The 18,623-nt window shown below is 43.4% G+C and overlaps 1 protein-coding gene and 1 long non-coding RNA gene across 3 annotated transcripts in view; one reads left to right on the top strand and one right to left on the bottom strand.

The window, feature by feature from the left end:
* Positions 1–18,623, bottom strand: part of IL5RA (interleukin 5 receptor subunit alpha) — a 43,201-nt gene that overhangs the window by 8,690 nt on the left and 15,888 nt on the right. The window contains exons 8-9 of one of the 2 annotated variants that reach the window (XM_027775450.1): positions 14,165–14,303; positions 12,811–13,230 (exon numbers count right to left, since the gene is read on the bottom strand). In XM_027775450.1, coding sequence (XP_027631251.1) covers positions 13,211–13,230; positions 14,165–14,303 — 159 coding nt within the window. In that variant the 3' untranslated portion in view covers positions 12,811–13,210. Of the gene's footprint in view, positions 1–12,810; positions 13,231–14,164; positions 14,304–18,623 lie in introns of those variants that run through there. The other variant, XM_006157936.2, reaches the window with a different exon arrangement.
* The window catches only part of LOC114009565 (uncharacterized), a 32,862-nt gene that overhangs the window by 11,019 nt on the left and 3,220 nt on the right, over positions 1–18,623 (top strand). Inside the window, exon 3 of the long non-coding RNA XR_003550964.1 lies at positions 147–188. This is a non-coding gene — a long non-coding RNA (uncharacterized LOC114009565). The remainder of the gene's footprint in view (positions 1–146; positions 189–18,623) is intronic.

Raw genomic sequence — 18,623 nt, 5'->3', positions numbered from 1 at the left:
TTGTACAAAGTTGGAAACTGAACTTCCAGAGGAAGTAACATATAAAATAATACACACAGTTAAGAAAGACACCAGACTCTGGTCTATGTGCCTTACAGCCTTAACTATCCTGAAAAGCAGCTCTCGCCATTGTTTTTATTCCACAGATAAGAAAGTAGAAGGAAGTTGTCGTTAAGACAGTACAGAAAGTAAGTACTTTTGTATACCACTTTAGCCTCTATTTAAATTTGCTTCTCATAGGTATTTGAGGGTATCAGTGATAGCTTTGGGGGGGAATGTGTGATTTTTCTTTTAAGATATTGGGAATGAAAATCCAAGACCCTTTACCAAATGATGTTTGAAGAGGTGATGCACTTGCTAAAGCCTGATCCATTTCCCAAGAATTATGTGAATCTGGAGTTATCTCCCTGAATACCAGTTTCCTTTCTGTGGGAGAGGCTGTGGCTTCATCATTCCTTCACTCATCCACTTAAACACTTACTGGGCTTCTCTTATCATTTGACACTGTACAAGTTTCTGGGATACAGTGATTAAAAGAGCACATGTAAGCCCTCTGATCATGCCATTTGGAGTCAGCAGGGAAGAACAACAAGGAGCAAATAACTAGGAAGGACTTGATGACAGTGCGCTAGGTACTGTGGTGAGGTTCAAATCACAGCATATCAGGTCAAAAATATTCCAGGCCTCAGTCTGCCGTTAATTGTTTTTCCTCTACAATGAGAAACTCATATAAGTGGAACTCTCAAATCCTTGTAAAGAGCCTAGGGCTTTCCCAGGACCAGCAGTTCGCATAATGGCTATGTTGCTGAACTCCCGTGTAGTCGACCACAGTTCAAGTCCCGGATTCAGTGGCTTAAATTCACACCGGATGCGTGTGTGCGTGTGTGCCCAAGATCCCGAGAGGAGAATGGAGAAGGGATTGTGGCATGGCCATCCCCTCTGGGGGGTGATTTCTCACTTTGTATCTTTCTAACTATCTGTCTTTCTGGTGAGCCCACGTGCCCAATAGCAAAAACCTCTCCCCAAAAACGAGCCTAAGACTTTCCCAAACTCAAAAAATACTTCAAATTAGAATTATTCAAGCATGAAGAAGGGGAGCATGTTTCTGGATGTAACGCTAGCAATTCCAGCCTTGCCTTGATCTCTTAGTTTTTTTTCCTTCTCAGGACTCTTGTTCAAGGTTTATCTTCTACCTCCCAAAAGTTGTAATCTCCTCCCTCATCTCTTTCCTTCTGCTTTCAAATATTCATAGAGTGCTTTATCTTGAATAAACCATTACTTTGCCCTGCCATCTCTCCCAACTATCATCAAATAACTTATTTTTATTTCCTAGCCTAATTTCTTGAATAAGGGATTCAAGCAACTTCATTTTCCCATCTCTGAAAATGCTGCTTAAATCGCTGGTGACTTCCTCCTGTTGAATCTGAAGGACTCTTGGTTTCTTTTTCCAACTTTTTTTCCTGACCTCTTTCCTAAATTTCAGACTATTGATGATTGAGCCTACCTTGAAACTGGGCCACTTACGCATATACTCAAACAATTTCTTCTTCCATGGCATTTCTTTTAAAGTTTCAACTGGCCCTCTCAGCTCATCCCCTGAGTTTTTGGTATTTTCCACTATAGACTTTTCTTTGAATTTTAAAAGACAAATGAGACTATAAATTTTTCAAAATTTGTTTATATATCTTAAGAGAGAGAAAAATGCCTCCAATAGGATATTCAAACCACCATCCACGCTCAGTTCCAGATGGCTCAGATCACAGGTACACATGCACTGGATGTGCCCAGGGATGTCCCAGGATGTGAACCCAGAATCTTTCTCAGGTGAGTCCGGTTGTATTATCACTACACCCCAACCCAGTCTCCACAGCTTTATCTTTTATTCCATGAAATCTTCATTCCTAGCCCTGCCCTGACTTGCAATTCTAGGTCTTGATCTTAAACTCCCTATGGGTCAAACATCTGGGATGTTTCTCAAAACTCACAACATTCAAGGCCAAACTTATATGCTTCTTTCCAATAAAAGTACCTCTCTCCTTACCTTTCTCATTTCAGTTCCCACTCTTTCAAATTCCCAAACCCAAGTTCTTGGAGTCATTTTGATTCTTCCTATTCACTATAGCTCCTGCCCCCTTTCCTTGTTCCCTAGGTTTATGTCATTACTGCAAGGCCAGTTATAACTGCAAAGAGACGCACTCTGACCCATGTATCTACATCCATTCTTGCCTAGTCTGAAAACCTGGGTTCTAGTCCAAGCTTGCATTAAAGGTGATTGTTCTGGGCTTTAGAGTCCTCACCTTAAAACAAGGAAGCTAAGGGACCAGCAGTTGGCATAATGGCTATGTCACTGAACTCGCATGTAGTCAACCACGATTCGAGTGCTGGTCCTGGTGGCTTAAACTCACGCCAAGCGCATGTGCATGCATCCCCAAGATCATGAGAGGACAATGGAGGAGAAGAGATTGCGGCGTAGCCATCCCCCTGGGGGGTGATTTCTTGCTTTCTGTCTCTCTGTCTCTGTCTTTCTGGCAAGTGCACGCGCCCTATAGCAAAAACCTGTCCAAAAAAACCAGGCAGCCGAAATATATGATCCTTCAGAGCCCTGCCAAGTCAGCACTTTTTCTCGAACCATTCGCCTAATCTAAGACATTGTCATTTCATGTACACTCACCTTTAACAAAATTGAGTTTAGAAAAGTAGTATGTTTTCATTGCCAAAAGTTTGAAAGTTGTATTTCTTAGGAAATAAAAGGGTCACCAGAAGTAACTAAGTTTTTTTTTTATAAGTGCTTTACTGAGATATAATTCACAGACCATATACAACTCGAAAATCTGTTATCTGAAAGGCATAGGATCACACATATTATGAATTTTAGATATTTGTTTTCAGATTGTGGAATATATATACATACACAATGAGATATCTTGGGGATAGGACCCACGTTTAAACATGAAATTCATTTGTTTTATGTACACCTTATACACATAGCCCAAAGGTAATTTCATACAGTATTTTTCTTTTTTTGGAGAAGGTTTTTTGTTTTTGTTTTTTTTCTGTAGAGCCTGTGCACTCACCAGAGAGACAGAGAGACAGAAAGTGAGTGGCCATACCGCAATCCCTCCTCCTCTGTTCTCCTCTCGGGATCTTGGGCATACACACACACATGCTCAGCATGAATTTTAAGCCACTGTCCCAGGAATCGAACTGTTGTTGACTATATAGGAGTCAACAACAGTTGACTATATATAGCTATTATGCCATCTGCTAGTCCCTATACAGTGTTTGCACTGTGATTTGTCACATCAGGTTGGGTATGAAACTTTCCATTTGTGATGTCATTCAAAAGGTTTCAGATATTGGAGCATTTAAGATTTTGGACATTTAGAATAGGGATGCCTAACTTATAATACATCCATAAAGTGTAAATATGGTATTTTTTTGTATAGCAAGTTCAGAGTTGTGTAAGCCTCACCATAATCAATTTTAGAGGACCTTATTTTCTATGTATATTTTTACGTTCACTTTTTCTTAGTGGGTGCCCAGACACTATGCACAGTCCTTAACATACATTCTCAACTCAGTTTTCACAGCAGTGTTTTGAGATGGGTACCAGGACTCTTCCTGTACGAATGGAGAAACCGAAGCAGAGGTGTGCAGTAAGGACACACAGCTAGCGAGTGGAGGAACTGGGATTCAAGCCCAGAGTGGACCAAGCAAGCCATACCCTTACCCACAATGTAGGAGACCCATTCCACTCCCCTCTATCAGCAAAACAGAGGGCATACTGCATATGGGAGTGCTGATAGGCAAAGAAATACTTGCTAACTCAATGAGAATCTAGGCTTATGCTGCAAGTATTTCTTTGTCACTGAGAACTCTCCTGGGCATTATCCTTGAGGCTGGATATGCTGCACTGCATATGCCCTGTTTGATGTTCAGGACCTGACTATTGGACGTTAAGGAGTTTGCGGGATGCTTTTCTGATGGAAGGTGTCTACTTTCTAAATTGCTATTCTTCCTGACTTTCCCTAGGCTCTAGGTGGGGCTGAAACACTTTTTAAAAAAATCCTATGGACTGTATCATTGAACAAGCTTAATTTTGAAAATGTATTGTGTCCTCAGAAAAGTCATGATGCATTTTTGCATGGAAAAACAGAAAAATATGTCATGACTCTTCTGATGATATTTACATCTATTATTTTACAAAGGGGCATTTGCTACATTTTATAAAAAGATGGAAAAGACGACCTAGAGAGGCAAACCTTTTGTTTTTCCAAATCCCCCGGATACTTAGTAGCTCTGGGATTAAAATTCAGTTCTTTGGATTGAAATTGAGTGCCCTGTTAAACCTCATTTTTACTATACTTGCTCATAGCTAATATAAAGAGCAACCAAGATAGACTAACATGGTCAAATCAAATGCTGTCTTTATTCTTCAGTCTCATAATTCATTTTCCTGTCTTTGAAATGAACCATTCTCTGCTCTTAACTATTATGCAGTTATCCTAATAAGTACATTCAGGACCTCTAGACTCAAATATGAGGGATCTTTACAAAGACCATGGGAAATGTGTGCATGAATTTCAGATTTTTTTGCACCAAAATAAACTCATACTTCAATTCTACTTTTCCACAAATTTTGCCAAGTCCCCTTGTACATGGGACGTGAATTCGGCAAGGGGTATGTGAGCAAAAAGTTACATTGTTTATAACTAGGTTAAACAAAAATGTCGGGGTTCCGCAGACAGAACAGGCAGTGTTGTAAATATTATCAGGGTCACACTGTCATATTTGTGTCTCAAATTGTGCAATACTGCCAGCCCGATATGGCAAGTCCTGATAATAGTGCCGTTTTCTTCCAACCATGATTACAAAAATCTTTTCAGTTAAACCACTCTCTAGTTATTCACTTCAGCTCCCATTTTGATAAGCCTAGATTCTCACTGAATTAGCAAAAATCTAGAGGCAACTGATTTTATTTCATTCAATCCAAAAGAGTTACTGAATCATGCAAGGAACTATGTGGGAAGCAAAGGCATGGCCACTGCTTGGAGTTGACAAATTAGTGTCATCTCTCCTGGCCTGGCTTCTCTTTAGGGCTACTTCCCTTCCAGCAATGGTGAACAGAGCTAACCCCAAGAACACAACCAAGGTCAGCTTTACCATGAAGAAAACAGAAAATTTACTGAAGGGAAAAAAACTTTCATACATTCACTGCCGAGTAGAAATAACTTGTGGACTACCAACTCTGGTTATTTACTAATGTAAAAAGTGAGAGTTGGTTACATAAAGCGAGTTACCATAAGCATCTGCACTGGTGTGGCTGATGATAGAACCAGGGAAACTGTCCCCACTGATAGTAAGTCGTCTTTGAGTCAAAAAGACTAAGAATTTTGATATTGTAAAAGTTAGGTCATCTTTTCTACATCCTTGATTTGAATTCTGGGGTCTCCATCCAGCCCTGGAGACTTTTTAATTAGAACAAGTATTTTGAAGTAATTTCAGTTTTTTCTCTGACTCAAGGAGAGAGAGAGCACCTTTCCTGCCATTAAAACAGGAAATCGATGGGCACTGCTATTTGGTTATGCAGAGAAGAGTTAGAGGAAGTCACACAACCTGTCCTCGCAAGGAGGAGAAGCACTTTGCCTCTCCCCTTACTCCTGACGCTCTTCACACCTCATCAACTTGGAGCATTCAGGGGACAGAGTTCTCTGGTTTCTGATGACCTTAGCTTCCATTGTTATGACATCTCAACCGCTGGACCTTTCAGATAGGCCAGCTGATGAAAATTCTGCCCTCGTTCTATGACCTAAGAATGTGTGTGTGTGTGTGTGTGTGTGTTGGGATGTGGGTGCAGATAGGATGGTAGGAACACAAATGGCAGGCAGCCTCTTGTACCCAGCACAGCCCCAGCCCTGCCTCTGGCTGGCTGCCTTGGAAGCTTTGCCAAATTGCTTCCCTCTTAGTACTGTGACTGCAATTTGTTCTAGAACTCTGAGATTGACAGGTTCAGACTAATCACTCTTAAGAGGTAAAGCTGATCTGGAGGCCTGTTCCACCTTAAATTGTCTATACAAATATGAACCTGCAGTGCTTCCATATTGATTTTGAATCTGATTCCAGGCTCCACAATAGGTTTCAAGGGAAAAGGACTAATTAGTAAATTGATGGGATTCTTCCCACGAAGCAGCCCTGTTGGGTTTTTAAAACCAGCAGGTGCTGGGAGAAGTTCAAATGGCACCAACAGGGCTGCGTAATTGAGAGGATGTCGATATATCAGTCTATGATACAGAGTTTAACGAGCTTCCTGTGGCTTGCCTCTGGTTGGAGGATGAGGCTGTGGCATCATTCATGAAAGAGTGCCCCAAACCAGATCACAGGCTGCCAATGCGGGCAAACCTTCCGGGTGGGTGAGCTTTCTGAGACAACTGTCAAAATGGACTAAGAGCTGTTCTTAGTTGAGGGACCCAAAGAATGGGGTCAGCAAAAGGTATCCTCATTGAACAAATGTAGAGAACTCCAAGATCCACAGGGAAATGTATGAAATTTGCTCCTTGTTCATCTGCTGATGCTTGGCTCAAGTGAACCAAAAGAAGAGGAAACAGAGGCTGTGTGTGTGTGTTTGGGTTTAACGAGATGGCAGGCTGTGGTACTGTCAGCTCTACCCCCGGGGAGGTCAGCCTGATGAAGTTAAATGGGGGCTCCTCCTGGCAGTTTCCTTCTCTTCAGGCCTTCTGGAGCCCCTAGGCAACCCAGAACTTTCTTCTCTGTGATGGTCTGCTCGGCCTGCTCTGTCACCCTGCTGAAACAGCCGAAAGCATTGACAAGGGTATAGCCATCATATAGAATTAGGCCACAAGAGCTTTAGTCCTGTTCTACCACTTGCTAGCAAGGTGACCTTGAGCAGGGTAGCTTCTCCAGCTTCCACTTCCTGCTTTGAAAATGGGGGTAAGGAGTAGCTGAGTTAATGCACGGGAAGTCGTTAGCACAGTGCAGGAATGTAGGAGGTGCTCGGTAAATAGTTTTATAATTATGATTAGGATTAAACACAGCCCCTATTCCCTATTGCCAGGACAGAATTCCATCCTGCTGCCTCAGTCTCCCTGGCTGGAATAAAAACCCAGGGACAATAGAACATCATAGGGAGCACAGGTGTGGCGCCCACCCGTGGCTGAATCCCAAGCCCAGGTCTGCTTCACTCTAGCTTTGTGACTGCTGGCCGTTCCTTCTCCTCTATTAGCTCATCCGTATAATTACGAAAATCGTATTTGAAGATCCATGAGATGATGCAGGCGAGCGTGCCTAGTGCTGTGGTGGGCCCAGTGAGAGATGGAGTCCCTGCTTCCTCTAGGTTGTCATCTCCCCCGGCAGACTCATTACTAGGCAGAATTTATGCATGAAAGGGCAGTGTGGGCACCAAGAAAGGCACCCACCCTTGCCTGAGAGCACAGAGGAAACTCCCGCCCCTGGCATCTGGGAACAGAAGTGAAAGTCCCGCTTTCCCTCCTGTGGAGGTGGAATGGTCCTGCCCCCTTGCTGAGAACGAATGGTGGGGCTGTAACCACAGGAGCCTGGGTACAGGGCAGCAGGGTGACCACACCAACCACACCATTTACCACCTGAAATCCCCCGTTTGCACAGAAATACCCAGAGTCACGGGTTATGTCAGAACGAGGTCAACCTAGATGGGCTTTCCGTGCTGTTAGTGGGTCAGCTGTTTTTACTTTCCAAGCTGGTTTTTGACAATGTGCTTACCTCACAAAGGTCTTAGGATTTGCAAAATTCTTTTGGGAGGCTTTGAGAAAGCTAATGTGGGCCCTTGCGCAAGGGTTTCCCTTTCATCTCTCTTTTCTGGTTTTCTCCCCATTTCATCACAGTGTGAGAATTTGAGAGCTGCTGGGGGAGCTGGGGGAGAAAGCAAGGAAAGGGGAGAAACAAAGAAAAAGAAAAGATAAAAAGTGAAAGGGATGGGACCAGCAGTTAGCGTAATGGCTATGTCGCTGGACTCCCACGTAGTCGACCGCGGTTCGAGTCCCGGACCCAGTGGCTTAAACTCACGCCGGGCGCGTGTGCGTGCGTGCCCAAGATCCCGAGAGGAGAATGGAGGAGAAGGGATTGCGGCGTGGCCATCCCCCCTGGGGGGTGATTTCCTGCTTTCTATCTCTCTGTCTCTCTCTGTCTGTCTGGCGAGCGCACGCGCCCTATAGCAAAAACCTCTCAAAAAAAAAAAAGTGAAAGGGAGAAAAGAGAGAGGGGGCTACCCTCAGTGGCACAGTGATAACACGGAAGTCAGAGGGGAAGGTTCCAGGTGTGTGTCTCGGGGTCTCCCCATGTGCATGAGGTGTGTGCATGCCTGTGATCCTGGGTGGCTGAGGCTGGGGAGTGCAGTGTGGTGTGAAGACCCTGCTAGGGGTGCTGTCTCTCTGTGTGTCTCTGTCTCTCTGTAGAAAGAAGGGGAAAAAAAGAGTGGGAGGGAGAAAAAGGGGAGGGAAAAGAAAGACGGGGGAAGAAAGCAAAGCCCAAGTGTGGAGTCAGTAGATAGTGAGCGTTGGAGCTGCAGGGCATGATGCAGGCAGAGTGTAAAATGAAGGGCGTGTGTGGGGTGGTCTCAGGGATGACTCCTACCCTGCGGTCCAGCTTTTGATTCTGGCATCTAGGACACTGGCGCTGGTTTTCCTCACTCATCTGCCATGAATGTCAAGTCAAAGCAAGAAGGTGCAGGAGTTTCCTTGAGGTAACCTGACTTCCATCTCAGCCAGAGTTCTACCTGCCACCTTTTCTGTCTCCATCTATTTACAGCGAATCTCAACACACACTAAAATGTGTCATGTGACCCCAGTGACCCCCGATCTCCGACCCCCACACTGCTCCAAACACAACTCAGCTTGTGGCAGGGAAGCAAAGGCCAGGACTTCCTATGAGGTACACATCTCGGTGCTGAAGGAGATGCCTGGGAAGGTGTGACATCCTGCCTTGACCTCACAACTGAGCAATCTGGGAACTGGGGATCCTGGGTGAAAGTGACAATCTAAAGAAAGTTGTTTTTAAAACAAAAGAAACACTCTCTGATGGTACTTAATACAATTCAGGCACAGGTCTTGGCAATGGAGACTGCTTTCAGTGAGGTCAGGGCAAAACCCCATCGTTCATTTGCAGGACAATTTCTGTGGCTATGGGTGAGATCTGTCACAGAGAAGCAAATCTCAGTGGCTGAGCCTGACCAGATACAGTCATGTGTCGGTGCAGTGTAGAGCCGCCTGCCACCCTCTTTCCCCTGGGGAAGGACATAGCTTTGAGAAAATTCATTTTCCTAAATGCTTATTTCACACTTGGCATTTTTACATGAAGTGGGGAGAAGAGAAAACGATGGCCTTCAGGAAAAAAATTTAAAATTTTAAATGAAAAGTTTCAGTGAGGCCAGGGTCAGGAAACAAAAAAGATTTCCAGTAAACAGGAGATAGCAAAGATAACAAAGGAACAGAAAAATCCGGAAGTTAAGAAAGTTTTAAAAAAGAGAAAGACTTGTAAAAATTGGGAAGTTAGCTCTTAAGATAAGACAGAGAAGCCAGCTAATGGACAGTTGATAACGAGTACTGATAAAATGAAACTGCTACTTCCATTTAAAAACTTAAAAAATCCAAGCACTGGAAATCCTAGGACAGTGGGCCTGCCCGGGGCTCTGCACAGGGCAGGCAGAGACCACTCACTTGCCGGCCCCGCCTCTGCTTGCAGGCCCTCTTGGCTGACCGGGGTCCTGGCCTACCAGGCCAGACAGCACCTGCCTCACCTGCCCCATCCTGTACCTCATCAGTCAAAACTCACCCTGTGATTCATTCTTTATGAAATAACCTCGGGCTAGCATGGGTTAATTAGTACATGGAATCAATTCTAATTTGCTAACTGGCTCATATGTCACTGATTTGAGAAAAGTACACATTAATTGCTGCATCTTGGCTGTTTGACAACTACCACCATTTACTATCTCAGAGCCTCCATTTCTTTACCTTAAAATAAAGGGGTGGACTTCCTATCTAGGAAAGGGGTGATATTCGAGTTGGGCCTTGGAGTAAAAATGGAAGGGGAGGGCTCCCGATTGCCATTTATAAGATGAGGAAGGGCATCCACGGGAAATGAATGTAGCAGCAAAATTGCCCGGTAGGCTGCAAGCTGAGCATAATTATTGCCGCATCCTCCCGGGGTAAAGAAGAGCCATGCAGAATGTCCCAGAGGGGCTTGGACTTCCTATTATGTTTATTAATCATCTTGATGAAAATGGAAAGTCTGCATTGATTAAATTCACTAATGATCCTAAAGTGAGCAGGGGAGTAAATTCCGGGAAGGATGGATTTATAAGGTGAGAAGTAATATTAATCAGGTCATCGTCATGAAAAGGGTGGCAGTAAATGAAATGGGATTCGCCATAGATAATAGCAATGAGGTACACCTGGGGGGATTATAATGAGCCCAGATCCAAGCCAGGAAGCTGTTATTTAAGAAATAATAATGGTAAGAGAGCTCTGAAGTAGAGGGTGAATAATAAATTAAAAATAAGCTTAAAATAAACTCTCATTATGGATCACGATTTCACTCTCAGCACTTTCATGATGGGGTGATGCAGTGAGGAAAACAGTGAATGAATGGTGGAGTTGGGAGCACCCCTGGAGTGCAGCACTCACATTTTACAGGTGGGGAAGCTGAGGCTAGAGAGGTTATGACAAACTAGGTCAAGGTGGCAAACCCTGGCATGCTGGTTACCACTCTGTCCCTGCAGTGAAGGCCGGAAATCGCTCTGACAACTTAGATTTCGCCTTAGAGTCCTTCTCAACACTGCAGTCTAAGCAGATTGATGACTTGACTAATGAAATACTGGTTTTTCTTCATTGCCAGAAGGTGTGTTTGCTTTCCAGGGGGAGAGAGAGAGGAAGAAAGTACTCCCTGATGGGGCATGGTCACACTGCAGTCCCCTCTCCTCTGTTTCTCTACCCTGTTGGGACTTGGGGCACACATGTGCACATGAACAGTGTGTTTGTCAGGCCACTGGGGCTGGGATATATATATATATATATATATATATATATATATATATATACACACACACACACACACACACACACACACACACACATATATATAACAATCCCTTCTCCTCCATTCTCCTCTTGGGATCTTGGGCACACATGTACATGTGGCTGGTGTGAGTTTAAGCCACCAGGTCTGGGACTCAAACCACGGTCCACTACATGGGAGTCCAGTGACATAGCCATTACGCCAATTGATGGTCCCGGGATGGGATTTGAACTGTGATCAGCCGTATGGGATTTGATTCTCTTAACCAGGAGGTCACAAGGCCAGCTCCGAAATATTACCCTTTGTTATCTCTAACAGTTCATAGAGCTAGAGCCACGGAGAAAACCTTTATCTCTGGATTTGCTTCTTTCTACCCTATAGGCTCTAAGCTCTCCACAGTCTACATTTATTATACCTTCAAAACTCACTCGGAAAGCCCAGCTGGCTTCTCACCCAGGATTCTGTCCCTGGTCTCCACCAGGTTAGTTAGAGATCCCTTAGATGGCACTAAACAGAACCTATGAAACTCCATGTGTGGTCATGTTGGAAAGACACTTAGAAATAATAACTTGGAACCGATGAGTTTTGTGCCTTGGGGAATAACATAAAGCGTTTGGAAAAAAAAAAAAAAAGAAAGAAAGAAATCTGAATGCAAGGAGCAAAAAGTAAGTTTCTATCATAGGCATTTGACAAAATTAATAACCCTGTCACAAATTCCCCGAGACTGATTAATGTTTCTCCTATTTGTTTCCCTCTTGATGAGCAGAGTAAAATTTATCTGTGCACATGAAGCAGTGTTGAGGGAGATCCTGGGCGTGCTGGCTCAGTTAGGTTAGAGCATCAACTTAGGTAGGGAGGAGGGGAGTGAGAGAAGACTGGCCTCAGTAAAATTATGAAGTAGGTGAATTTGGCCTGTTCTCAGTTCCTTTTACCACCATTTCAGTTCCCTCTCCCCAGGCAGGCCCACACTGCTCCTCTGAGTCCCTCCAGCTGATGATGTCAGGGCCACACCATGAGGCTGTGCTGACTGTGTGTCGCTCAACTCCAGGAGATGCCATTCTCCTTTGAGAATGCAGCAGCTCAGCATGACCAGCCCCCTTGCAGACTCAGGACAGTTCTCTATGTCTCGGACTTTTCCTAATCTCTCCCAGTCTTCTGTGGAAATCTACCTGGTGGGTATCAGATCTGATTCACATCCATTTGGGCAAGTGGGTCACTGCCCAAGAGTTTCCAGAGACCCAACCAGTACCCTAAGTGAATGAACTAAATAGAAAATTTTAGCACATGCCTGAAGGAAACATCCTCTTCCGTATCCTCCTTTAGTGGCCCTTCACTCCTTCACTCATGGAGTGAATACCCCGCAGGGTTAATGAGAGGTGATGTTCACAGGCTTGACCGTCCATAATCACAGTGTTGGCTTTCAGGATCTTTAATTGTTCAGCATTTTGCAGTTTGTCACACCATGCAAGTGCTGAAGAATTAAGGGCTGGTGTCAGGCACCCTGGGGTGGGGCCCCTTCTATGACATGCAGAGTTAAGTAACCTACCTAAACTTTCCAAACCTGTTTCTTCATCTGCAAAGCATGTTTATCGACAGGATGAACTACCATGATGCGCACAGAGCATTTAGCACAGTTCTTGACAAATAATCTCCAATGCTTGTGCTCTGCTGTCATTGTGTTTTTATTTTACAATTCCCTGTGGGTCAGGCAGGTGGGTGTTACTTCTTTTCTCCTGGGACCCAAGCAAGCAGAGAGAAAGGACTTGTTTGAGGAAATGCAATGAATATGTGCCACAGCTGGGTATTAAACCTGGACCTTCTGTGTGAGACCTCAGTGTTCTTTCCATGTCTCTGCTTTTGTAGATTTCGTGCAATAGTCAACCTCATAGATCTGCATCCGCAGGTAGTATAGTGGTGTGGCATACACACTAGATACACTAGTTGTTTTTAACAGTTACTTTCTTTCATAAAATGCCTTTGGTCTCTCATCTAAGAAAATAGCAAGCACAGGGTGTAAATTTTCTATCAACTACATGGTGCAAGTCACATCTCCTGGTGAAGGAATTGCCATCGGACATGGCGTAGGACTGGGAATGTTAAGCTGAAGGCCCAGAGCTGGATCCTGATTTTGTGGTCCCTGAAATTATTCAATTTTAGAATGTCCTTTAAGAAAAGAAACAGAAATATGAATTTTAAATTAGCTATGGAAAAATTACAGGGATGAAGAAAATTAGAGTGGTTGCCAGAGGCCAGGGGTGGAGGAGCTGGGAAGGAGATGGGAGTGTTTGTAAAAAGGCTACAGGAGGGAGGCTGTGGCTTTGTATCTTCACTATGGAGATGGATACATGAATTTCCACGTGTTGGAAAACTGCATGAAACTATGGGCTATGCAGTGGCTAAAGGCTGTACATAGGAGATGCATCTGCATGGCCAACTGTGGTTGAAATTCTTGTCCAAGTGTCTTGAAAAATACATCAGGTTCAGGTGCATGCATTCCCCAAATCCAACAGGATGGAGACATGGAGGAGAAAGGATTGGGGCCTGACCACAACCCCACCTTGGGGGGCACATTCTCTCCCTTTCTCTCTTTAGTGAGTGCAGATACTGTCTGGCAATTAAAATAAATTGCATATCAATGAACACACAAATAAGCACATATAAATATATCTGAATAAGATCAGTATATCATTACTACAAATTTTCTGATCATAATACCATACTGATGATTTGAAATATGTTACCTGGGGTAAAACTGGGCAAAAGGGATTTGAGATATCTTTTTTTATTTTTTACAACTGCATGTGAGTCTGTAATCTCAAGATAAAAAGTTTGACCTAAAAAAGTGGGTAGAAATAGAAACAAAATCTGGAAAATAAAAATAGGTCTATAAGGTCTGGGAAGGGCTCATGATAGTGATAAACTTGATCACTTAAGCTCATTGGCTTAATGGCACACCCATCCCAGGCTCATAGAAGATGAGGCATAACAGAGACACAGAGCCATTTCAGGACCCTCAAGTGAACGTGCATACATTCTGCAATGATCTGTTTTGACCCTGATTAAGGTCATTGCTTTAAAATCAACAAAGGGTACTCACCTACATAAATAGGTTGACTCCACTCGCTCCAGAGCCCTGCCTCTCTGCACACAGAGCTCACTGCTGCTCGCACTTGAATGGAATACTTAGAAATATCGTCAATTATTGAGACAAATGCATTGGTTGTCATTTTTTCTGTCTAAATAGAAAAAAAAAAAACATTCTAAGTATCTCTAGACACGAAAGTTATGCCAGTGGTAAGAATGGGAGGTCACATACAGGTAACATGACTCTCTATTGGGCAAACAATTTAAAATTAAGAGGACCGGAATTGATTAGTTTACTCTAGACTGTTTCAGTGTAGATGTGTTGGCAGTCACCCTTTAGAGGAAAGCAGTCTTGTAACCAAAATACATAAACTGATCAATTGTGAGGGCTAGATGATCCAGTCTGGACCCAGCCAATGCTTCTGGATTGAAATACTAGAGTGGCATGGCCTATTCCAGGGTGCAAAATTCCCCTCACCTAGGCCCGTTATATTCTGTAGTTATATTCTAAAGGATAGCGCACAGTTTCCACTGTATTCAGTGTGTCTCAGCAAGCTAATGCCTGCTGCCTGTTTCTGGCCTTCCAGCTAACGTGGCGTATTGGTTAAGGTGCTGGACTTCCACGTGGCTGACTGTGGTTTGAGTTCTGGACCTTGTGGCTTAAAACTTATGCCAGGCGTGTGTTCATGTGTACGCATGTGTGTGTGCCCCAAATCCTAAGAGAATGGAGGAGAAAAGATTGCAGCATGGCCATCCTCTAGAGAGATTTCTCACTTTTCCTCTCACTGTCTCTGTTTCTTTCCAGGGAAGGCATGTGCCATATGACAAAAACATTAAAAAAAAAAAAAAAAAGAAGAAGAAAAAAATCAAAAGAAAAACTTTGTCAAACATGAAAATTATATGAGGTTGGAATTTCAGTGTTCTTAAATAAAGTTTTACTGGGACACAGTCACACATCCTCATTTATGGGTTGTTTGTGGCTGCTTTTATCCTACAATGGCAGAGCTGAGTAATTGTGACAAAAGCTGGCCTGCAAAGCCTAAAATATTTGCTACCTGGCCCTTATGGAAAAGCCCATAGATCCTCAATATACTGGAATTTCTCAGATGACCAAAGCTGAGGGTTGGGGGTGGGAGCATAAGGGACACAAGAGGAACAGAAAGAATAGCGACCTTGAATCTGGGATGGGTGGGTTTTGATTTCCAGCTACCTGTAGAACAAGTCCCTTGACCTCTCTGAGCTTGTTTTCTCATAGGTAAAATAGGAATACCAACACCTAAATCATGCATTATTAAACTAAGTGGAGTTACCTTTGTAAAGCCCAAACTTAAGGATATGTTAGGTTGAGTCAGAGGGAAATTGCTAATAGTCAACCCATGTTTTGTCCTGCAGTTGAACTGACCATTCTGGGATGTTTGGACATGTCAACGTGTGCTCAGCAGTTGCTAGCTTGCCACAGGCAACTTGGACTAGCACTAGATTGTCTGGTGTTGAAAGGAGCCGTTCCCTCACAAATGAGCCTTTCTCCTTGCCCTCTCTGTTGGCCAGTGTTGCCACCATTTGTCTAATACTCAGGGCCCCAGACTGGAGGTAGGTCCTGGACAGATGTGTTTCTCCTTTCCTTACCCCTACCCTAGGACCTCTGCCTATTTTGGTTCTCACCACTTGTGGCTTGAACAATGAAAGCAATGTCCCTGTCCATGTGGCCCCTCCCACACATATCCAGCTTTTACCTTGTCACAAAGTCGTTGTTATTCTCTGCAGGTGTGGTCATGTTTTTCTAGTGAATGAGACTCTACAGTGGCTCCCTTTGCCTATGCCTATGGTCTTAAAAAAGAGAAACCAGTGGGGCCAGCAGGCCTAGTGTTTAAGGTGCTAGACTCCCACATGGTCGACCTTGGTTTGAGTCCCGGACCCAGTGGTTTGAAACTCAAGCTGAGTGCGTGAGTGTGCATGCCCACAATCCCAAGAAGAGAATGGAGGAGAAGGGATTGTGGTGTGGCCATCCCCTCAGGGCATGGTTTCTCTTTCTGTCTGTCTCTCCAATGAGCACATATGCCTTATAGCAAAAATCTCTCAAAAAATCCCAAAGTCTTATGGAGCTATCTGCAGAAAGTCACAATATGGCATACAGAATTATGATTCCAGTGTTGTCCTCAGGTCCAAACCATCTGAATTGCTGCCACTTGGCTAAAGGAGCCATGTTTTCTCAAGACTATGAATTACTCCTTTTCCCTTTACCTCTGTCTGCTCTCTATAGCTCTGTCTGCTCTGCAAAATATGGTTAAAGGACAGAAGTTGGTCTGTCCATTACTGGTCTTTGATAAGTCATATAGAAACTGAGACCACAACTTAGAAACTTTAATAGCAATTTCACAATGTCGTGATATCCAAGCATGCAATCAGCGTGCTGGTATTTTATGTCTCTGAATATACGAGGGGTCTTCAAAGTTTATGGAAATGCATACTATGAAAAATATGGATTTCAAACTTTTGCATCAGGATAAACTCATACTTCCATTTTTTAAAAATAAATGTTTTGAAGTCCCCTTTTATTTTATTTTTCTATTTTTTTTGTAATTGCTAGAGGGAAAGTATGCTGACCAGAGTGAGAAAGAGAAAGGGAGAGAGCACCTGCCAAATAGGGCACAGTCATGCTGCAATCCCTTCTCCTCCATCTTATCTGGATTTGGGACATGTGCACGACACACCCAGTATGTCTCTTAAGCTGCTGGGACCCAGGTTCAAACTGTGATTGGCTATGTGGGATCCAACTCCCTGAGTCACTGTGCTATGGGGCAGGCCCTGCTTTTTCTAGAAAACTTTTATTGTATTTAACAAAAGAGCCAATCTATGGTGCATTAGAAATTTTAAAAGGAAACTAGTCCTTCACTCTTAGTATTTTAAGAAGCCCTGACTAAGAAAGTCCTTCTCTTGTCGCACCAGGCATGTTTCTATTCATCCTTCCAAGTTCCATCAATTCCTCTCCATGGAGCCATCAAGAGCTGTTTTGCCCCTGCTCTGTGTTCTAATTCCTTGGCCTTTGCTATGGCAGGGCAACCTTAAGACTGGGTGCATCCTCTAGTCTAGGCCCCTTGATAGCAGGAACAATCTTATTTACTTTTATATCTACCATAAATAAGCCAATTTGTTGAATCAGATCAAATTGGATTGACTTTTTTACTATCGCGAAGACACAAATTTGAATTGAGACTTTCCTATTTTTTTTGTCCTAGCTCTGTGAATTTGGGCAAGTGATTTCATTTCTCTGGCCTCACTTGCCTATGAACTGGGAATGATAATTATACAAGAGTTATTGCGAGGATGGAGTAACCTTGATGCACAATTGATGCTTAATAAACATTGGCTCACCTTTTTCTTTCTTACCTCTTGAATTTTTTTTCTTTTTTCTTTATTTTTTTATGATAGAAAGTGTATGAGCAAGAGAGAGAGAAAAAAAAAAAAGTGTACTTTTGGGCCAGCCCATGGTCTAGTGGTTAAGGGAGCCAGATCCCTCATGACTGACCACATGGTTCAAATCCCAGCCATGATGGCTTGAAAGACACACTGGGCACATTCAGTGTATGCCCCCAAATCCCAAAAGGATGAGAAAGGATTGGGGCATGACCACACACCACTGGGAGATACTTTTTCCCTTTCCCTCTCTTCCTCCTTTCCTCTTCCCCTCTCCTTCCTCTCTCCCCCACTTGCTCCCTCTTTCCCCTTCTCTTCCTTCCCTCTTTCTCCCTCTCTTCACTGTCTCTCTCTGGAGAGCACATGTGCCCTCTGGCAAATAAATTTTTAAAAAAAAAAAAGAGAAAGAAAACACTCTTGATAGGGTCTCATCATGTCATGAGCCCTTTTCCCCAGCCTTCTAGCTTCTCAGGATTGTGCGGTCCTTTGTACATGCCAGTTGTGTTTTTCAGGCTGTCCTGGGATTCTAACTGTGGTGGCCATATAGCTTCCAGCACTGCAGGGCCCTAGAGTCACCCCTGTGATACAGCAACTGAGTGCCCTTGAAATTTTTGTCCATTAGCATTAATGAATTTTTAAATATTGTGATAAGATGCATATAACATAAGATTTTTATCGTGACCATTTTGCAGAACATAGTTCAGTAGCGTTACTCTTGTGTTTGTGCAACTAATTTCCCGCACTGTGCTTGCAAAACCGAAACTCTATACCCTTTATAAACAAGCTCACTGGTCTCCCCTCCTGCCAGTCCCTGGAAACTACCATTCTACTTTCAGTTTCTATGAGTTTGACTACCTAACTTCATAAAAGTAGAGTCATATAGTATTTCTCTTTCTGTGACTGGTGTATTTCACTTAGCCTTATGTTCTTGAGGTTGCTCCATGTTACACCATGTGTCAGAATTTCCTTTCTTTTAAAGACTGAATAATATTCCATTATGAGTATATATTGTATTTAGTTTATCCATTCATTGATGGAAGCTTCCACTGGTGGATAAA

This window comes from Tupaia chinensis, unplaced genomic scaffold (assembly GCF_000334495.1).
Source record: "Tupaia chinensis unplaced genomic scaffold, TupChi_1.0 Scaffold000565_1, whole genome shotgun sequence".
NCBI lineage: Eukaryota > Metazoa > Chordata > Mammalia > Scandentia > Tupaiidae > Tupaia > Tupaia belangeri.
This window is presented reverse-complemented; position numbering and strand designations above follow the sequence as displayed.